At 35.3% G+C, this 7,299-nt stretch overlaps 1 protein-coding gene, 1 long non-coding RNA gene and 1 other non-coding gene across 3 annotated transcripts; 2 read left to right on the top strand and 1 right to left on the bottom strand.

The window, feature by feature from the left end:
• The first annotated feature begins 1,619 nt into the window (after positions 1 to 1,619).
• On the top strand, positions 1,620 to 3,324 carry LOC129304103 (uncharacterized). Its single transcript, XR_008591594.1, has 2 exons — positions 1,620 to 2,571; positions 3,050 to 3,324. It is a non-coding gene; the product is annotated as an uncharacterized LOC129304103 (long non-coding RNA).
• On the top strand, positions 2,118 to 2,277 carry LOC129304313 (small nucleolar RNA snoR143). Its single transcript, XR_008591678.1, has one exon. It is a non-coding gene; the product is annotated as a small nucleolar RNA snoR143 (small nucleolar RNA).
• A 902-nt stretch (positions 3,325 to 4,226) lies between the features above and the next one.
• LOC129304008 (expansin-A4) lies at positions 4,227 to 6,409 on the bottom strand. The gene is made up of 3 exons (XM_054943621.1): positions 6,205 to 6,409; positions 5,774 to 6,092; positions 4,227 to 4,993 (listed from the first exon to the last, which is right to left on the bottom strand). Exons 1-3 carry the CDS (start codon positions 6,353 to 6,355, stop codon positions 4,684 to 4,686), a joined length of 780 nt encoding a protein of 259 aa, XP_054799596.1. The 5' UTR covers positions 6,356 to 6,409; the 3' UTR covers positions 4,227 to 4,683.
• Between the last annotated feature and the right edge of the window lie 890 nt (positions 6,410 to 7,299).

Here is a 7,299-nt window from a genome sequence, read left to right as displayed (position 1 = left end):
TTGTATTTTTCAAACCTAAATCCCTTGAAGCTGTAGATTCAAAAAGTAAGTTTCTTGTAAGATGAATATTTTTCTTCCCTTCTCCAATACCAACAAAAAATAACTAATTTAAAATCAATGATATCACAAATTTTTTTAGGTTTACTTTTTCATATTCATTTCCATTGAATTGAGCACACTCTTTCATATTAAAAATAATAAAATTTGAATTGTAAGATAAAGTCAAACTCCATCAGTTCATTCAATAGAAATATATTATATGTTAAAACTTGAATTAATAAAAAACATATTAAATGGATACAGATAAAATCACCTCTAAAAAATGATTTATTTTTACATTGAAATTAATAAAATAGAAATTGGCATTTTTAGATGAAAAGACAACAGCTCATTGATTTTAGAATAATTTCGCCAAGTGAAATTTTTTTCATTTATTCCTTTTTAATATAATTAGTGGATAAAACTTCAAATCACTAACCCAAAAGAACTTAAGAACTTATTTATGAATTTTGAAGTTTTACTTTTTTTATTGTTTTATCTATTCCCTTTATACAAACAAAACTAACAGATAAATAATTTTGCAACATTTACGGAGGAGCTTTTGGTTGAGTTAAAATATAGATAATTTTGAAAACATATACTTCCTCCATTTAAAAATAAAATATTTTTAACCAAATCCCACCTCTCAATAAAGTAGTTACCTTATTTCAAATTAACCCTATTTTTTTTATTTTTACCTCTATTAAATATCCTACAATATATACAAAGTCATTCATTAATAAAGATACTTTTACAAAAAAAAAATAATGATTACATTTTGAAAGATTAAAAATGCCTTATTTTTTAACATTCAACTTTTTAAAAAATGTCTTATATTTTTAAATGGAGGGAGTATGTGATATAATTATTTTAAAAGAGTCAACGCTAGTTTTACATGAATAACATTGGATCTAGTTTCATGACGGCTTAAATTTTACATAATTTTTTTTTATATTTTAAGGAAATGAATATTTTAATAAAAATAAATTTAAAATAAATATAATCTTATAACCATCACTCTAACAAAAATAGTTTATTATATAAAAAATTTAAATTTAAAAATTTTAAAGTTTAGCAATTAAAATTAATTTTAAATGAACTCAGATTTCATGATACAGTGCTTGTCAGAGTAATAAGATTTCAAATTATGCTCAATTTAATAATAAATTGGCTCACACATTTTAATAAATCAGCTTATCACAAATTATGTTTAATTAATAATAAGATTTCATAAAAATGAAAGCAGTATTTTACATTTGTTGAATTATCCCATTTTCACAATAAAAGCATGAGAAAAACTTATGTATTTAAACTTTTATATTTAAAATACTTATATCCAATTAAATCAAAATATATAAATTTTTTATAAATTATTTTTTATAATTAAATTAATATATTAAAATTTACATGTCATAATTTAATTTTAATATAAGTATGTGAAGTATATAAATTTTGGCTAAAAACATATAGCATTTTGGATGAAGCTAAATTTTGTGCAAAAAAAATTAAAACCATTACCAATTTTAAATTTCCATTTTATGGCGGGGCGATAGTCTAGAGAAAGAGAGAGAGGAGAGAATTGTGAGGTCGCTGGAAACCCAAACCCTAGAAGAGAGAACGAAGGAGGAGGTCCTATTCCTATATAAGCGCCCCGGCGGCTGATGAGTACAGCATTTCTAGGGCTGTGATTACAAAGAGAGAGGCTTGAGTGGGTCTGATTGGAACTGGGAATGGGGATGACCGACCACGGAGCCTGAAGGTGCCGCCGACACTCTTCGCCGGAAGGGTTCGGCTTCGGTATCTCGGCGACTCGGCCTCATGTCTACCCCCCTGTTTCAATTGAATTCTCCCTACCATGACGGATCTTTCTAAAATTTACACTTGATATGAGCCCTCATTTCTTCTGATTTCTACCTTCCACGCTCCCCTCTGATTTTTTTTTTTTGGGGGAAAATTTCCCTTAGGGTTTCTGGAGACTTGCACTGGTTGTTTTTCCTTAGAGAAAACACTTGACTACGGTTTGTTTTCTCGCTGAAGCTTCAGTGCTGACAGAGAAAGCCTGATCAGAGCACTCGCTTTAGTTGCAGATAACAGGTTTTGTTCAGCGGAAGAAAACTGGTTGTTTCTGGGACTTAGTGGTGTGTTGTGATCAGGCAGCGGCCAGACAACCGTAGGGATGGTATCCACAGACGATGGGTTTCTTTCTTCTCACTCGTCTACTGATCCCATCGCACATTTTCTTTTTGTGTTTGTTGATTCTTGTTTGCTTGCTTGCTTTTCGTCAGTTTCAGCCGGCTAGTCTTTTCTTGAATATAATTTGAGGGTAGATACTCTATAATGATCCCAGGACGAAGAGGAAGGGCAAATTGCCGAATTATATTTTGAGGAAAGATATTTTTACTCTAATTTGGTTTATATTTTGAAGAGAATTGATTTGGGTTGGTTAAATATTTACCGGGTGTTGAGACTGTGTGTGTAGAGCTTGATGATGGAAAACAGGAATGGAAGAAATATTGGATAACTTCTGGTATGGTATGCCTTTGACAAAGCCAATGGCTAAGCTAGCGTTTTGGGTGTGCCAAAGAATGATACAACAGAATATTATATTGTGGGCTTTACAAAAACTAGAGTGGCAGAGTCATTGAGTGGTTTAAAACTGATTTTATTTTATTGTTACGAGATGTTTTGGAAATAAAAAAATAATAAACATATTTTTTTATTTTTTCTTATTTTTTAAAATTATAATTTCAAAACACTTAAAAATTGTTTTTATTTTTTTATTTTTTAAAATGATATTTATTTTTTAAAAAATGTTTTAAAAAATATATTATTAAATAGATTTTTTTATTCTCATATTTTAAAAAATAAAAAATTGTTTTCAGGACAAATTAAATATGTCCGGTGTTTCTGTTTGTTAATTACTGATGACATGAAAGGGAATAATATTTGTCAAAGGAACAGAATCTAATTCGTAAAGCTGGTTAATTAGAATATGATATTGTTACTGCAGGATGACTGCCTTCCGTGATCTCAAGAAGCCATGTAGCATCTAACCCTACACTGCCTTGAAAATATGGACTGCAATTCCATTGCCAAATCCTGAGACAAACTCGGCTTGCCTTTTGCCAATAAATCTGCCAGAAGTGCAGAACTCTGTGTGAAGATCTGTGAAGTTCTAGGTTTCATATAGTGATATTTCCTATAATTTTATGGAGTTTTACTTTTACTCTTTATAATTTTTTTTTCTGTATTTTGAGTTTCTATAATTTTAACAAAATTAGATCACATTTGTTACTTTCATTTTTTTTAATTTTAATACTTTTAGTCCTTATAAGGACTGAAAAAATTATAAATAAAATACAAAAATTAAAAATAAAATTATAGTGATCGATTTTGTTTTCCTCTTGATATTTATTAGAGGGCTAGATGAATCCAACGAAATGATTGCTGCATTAGAATAATCCTGGACTCACGGACACCGTCGCCAATAAAAAAGGAACACTGTTGTAGCCCCTCTAGGCCCAAATATTTTCCTTGGCCCAACAAGAAAACTCTTGAGAAATCATGAAATGAACCCCACTTATTTTAAAAAAAAAAAAATTGAAACAAACACCACTTGTTCCTGTTTGCAGTGTTCGGACAAAAAAATCATCCTTACTTGATCTTGTGTTTTAATAATGTTAATATTCCCTTCGTTCGTTGCTTATCTATAGACGCGCAAAAGCTGTGGAAAATTAAGGGGTTATCCAATGACTATAGTGATTGGAGGGTTACTCTCCTTATCTAATGCCACTTTTCCCTATGAATATAATGGGCACTCAATTTTCATACACAAGAGTTTGCCGATCTTAAAACAGGTTTTTAAGTAATGTCAATGGACCAGTGATGACATCTTTTTTTATTTTTTTAATACTTGTTTCTAAAAGGAAAAACTTCATCTTTTTTTGAAAAAAATAAAATAAAATGCTTTTAACTTTCAGTTTTGCTTTATTTATCTCTCGTTAGTGAGGGTACATTAAGTCAAATCCTTCCTCAATTCATCGTCCAGAACCTTATCTTCATTATAGAACCCAAGCTGGAACATCCCGTTGGGAAGTGATTTTTATACTAATTAAAACCTTGTGAATCCATTTGTTTGATTGTTTCATCCACGCAAACGTTGAAGTGAAAAACTGGAGACTGAAGAGTAAATGCTATGAACTTACAACTAAATTTCGCATTAGAGAACTAATCAATACACAAACACATTCAAAGAAGAGACTAAAAGGGATGCATTGACTCTGAGTCTCTCTTAACATACATAAACGTAGCTGCGGGCTCACAAATTAGCAGCCAGCCACTTCAGCGTCTTGAAAATTCACTTTGACTTTTCCCAATCCCCAATCCCTCCCACTCCCAAAAGAAAAGGGGGGGGGAAAAAGACACTAATATAAGTCAAAAAGTTTCCTCGCCGTCTCCACGTACTACTACAGTACTACTTTTTCTTTTTCTTTTTGCCCCTTTCTTCTCCTCGCCGTTCCCGCGTATCCACATTCCAAAGCCAAAAGAAGAAAACAAAAAGACAAAGAAAAAAAAAAAACGCAAGCAAGATTTTTTTTTCCAAAAATATATTTTATATAATCGGCGGGAGCAAGTTCGGAGATCTCAGACCCTGAAGTTCTTGCCGGTGAAGGTTTGGCCGAATTGCCAGTTGGAAGGGACGATGTTCCAGGAGGTGGATGTCCGCCGGTCGCTGCCGGTGACCCTGAAGGACAGTGACTGACCGATCAGGACGGCGTTGGATTGCCAGTTCTGACCCCAATTACGGCTCATGTTCATCCACTCCGTCTTCGACCCCTTCACGCTCACCCTCACAACATCCCCGGCGCCGGCCACGTTCGTTATCAGAACCAGGTTGAAGTACTTGAACCCGTTGATCGTAAACCTTATCCCTCCGCTTTTCCGGCAAGGTATCCTGCATAATAAACGATCCGTAACATAATGATGAAGTTGAACCATTATTATTCATTGAGATATCAAGCTCTGAAAAGGTCATCACGGTGACAACAGACGAGGTACAGAGTACGAGGCATGAGGATGGCGAGATAAAGATTCGAGAGATGGTTTGGGAGTCCTGTAATTACGCGGTGTGGTGTGGGTTCGTTTGTCAAAAAGTCAAAACCTGAGCTGGATTCAGACCAAGGGCTTGGATTCTCTGTGTGGGGTTTTGGTGGGGTCACGATCAATAACGTGATTCTTTGACATGGATGTGGGACAGAAGGGAAGTGATTGCACTTTCATAGATCAACGGCTCAGCTTTTACGACGACACAAATTGTACGATACTTGATCAGAGTTCACACGGCTGTACCAATCATCTCCTCCCAAAAGGCCAAAACTTTATAGTTATACTAATAACCCCTACGCCCAACTATGCAGCAGAATCTCATTCACTTCTTAGTTTTTTACCAAATGCTGAAGATTTGCCCAGTCATTCGACCGGGTTAAGTGTTAAAGTTGTACTGAAGAGTCGTGAACAAAACACTAAGCAACGATTTAACAAATTACTCGTCCAATCTTCAATCATCAGATCGAATACTACGATTTTTACTCTGGTTAAATTGGAGGGAAAAAATTGGGTCTTCATTTAATAGATAACAGTTAGTTCGATCAAGAAACAGCATTAACAAACAAACAAGGACGATGAGACTACGGCGTCTGAGTAAAGTAGGAAAAGGGCAAGGGAAGGGACGTACCGGCGGTAAGAGACGGGCACGATGCCGGCGCGGTACTCGGCGATCTTGAGGAACATGGGCATGGCGAGGTCGAAATGTGGCCGTGGGGGGTTGCACCAGCCGCCATTGTCGCTGGGAAGAGCATAGTTGGGTGGGCAAAAGTTGGTGGCCGTCACGAAGATCGACGGGCTGCCGGGATGGCACCATTGTGGGTCGCTGCCGCACTTGATCTCGAAGCAAGCCCCACAGCTCAGGCCATTGTTGAACAGAGCCGTGCTCAGCGCCGCCGTGTTCACCCCATACCCTTGGCTGTACAAGTTCCCATACCCACACGCGCCTCCTGCACATACAACACAATTCGCAGAATTTTTAAGAAATGGGTTTTACTTAATCGGCCATTCGAGTAGGAAAGCTTAGAGCTTTGTTCTAGTTTAGGTGAAGAAATGGAGTACCCATGGTGCCGGAGGCGTCACTGCCGCCGTAGAAAGTAGCGTGGGCGTTCTGCCACTCTCCGCCGGAGTAGACGCCGGGAATTTTAGCATGGGTGAGGGTTAGAGAAGCAATGAGGGAAACAATAATGGCGAGGGAAGTGAGGAGAGCCATTGGAATCGATGCTGGCTCTTGAGATTGCAGGGTGTGTATATGTTCCTGAGGATTAAAACAGAGGAAGGAGGTGGTATTTATGGAGGCAGGGGAGGGAAGAAAAGTGAAAAATTGTTTATTAAAAAAACACAAAGAAAAAGAAAAAGTGAACATTCAGGGGACGCAATTATCATCCTTAATTAATGCTTCATTGTCTCCTTAACGCCGTAAATAACTTTTTTCCACTGGGAAATAAAAAATTCAATTTGTTTTAAGCAAATTACACTGAACAACCCTAAATTAAATATATTTATAACTTTATATTATGTTTATTTTTTAAAATGATTGCTATTCTTGAGATTATAAAGCGTCAATATGTCAATATAATATGACCAAAATATGAGTTGCTGTTTCGATTTGACGTTGTTTAACTATTATACTAACCTAACAATTTAATGACACGCGCGTCCAAATAAACACACAAGCAAATAAATGGACCTGTAACCTAAAAACGTATGAGTTTTGTGCCAGTAGAACCAGAAACTTCGACATTAAAGATGAATACATGTGTGTCCTTGTTAAATTAAATATGCACGTTCTATGTATATTGATAAATTAAATTTTGATAGCACCTCCATTCTTCTCTATATGTCAGTCTTCCTTCTCTGTCCATGCCTCTATTGGACCATGTATTTGTGGACGGAGGCTTTGGGAAAATATCACAATAATCCCCCTTTTGTCTACTGGCGTGGAGTTGGGAAGGTAACAAAGCCACAATTTATTAAGTTGTTGTAATTATCAGTTAATTAATTTTATTTTTGGAAGGAGTCAAAATTCTTTGATTTCCATTCATATTCCTTGTGTTTAGGAAATAGCATTGTGTGAGAGAGAGAGAGAGAGAGAGATATGCAACATGGGTTTAAAACCTTAGCACTGTTTACATTCCACCGCATCCTTGTTATTTA

This window comes from Prosopis cineraria, unplaced genomic scaffold (assembly GCF_029017545.1).
Source record: "Prosopis cineraria cultivar Desert tree isolate PC_DT_omini unplaced genomic scaffold, ASM2901754v1 PC2, whole genome shotgun sequence".
Taxonomy (NCBI): Eukaryota; Viridiplantae; Streptophyta; class Magnoliopsida; order Fabales; family Fabaceae; genus Prosopis; species Prosopis cineraria.
Note: the sequence above shows the minus strand (reverse complement) of the source record. Positions and strands in the feature narration are given on the sequence as shown.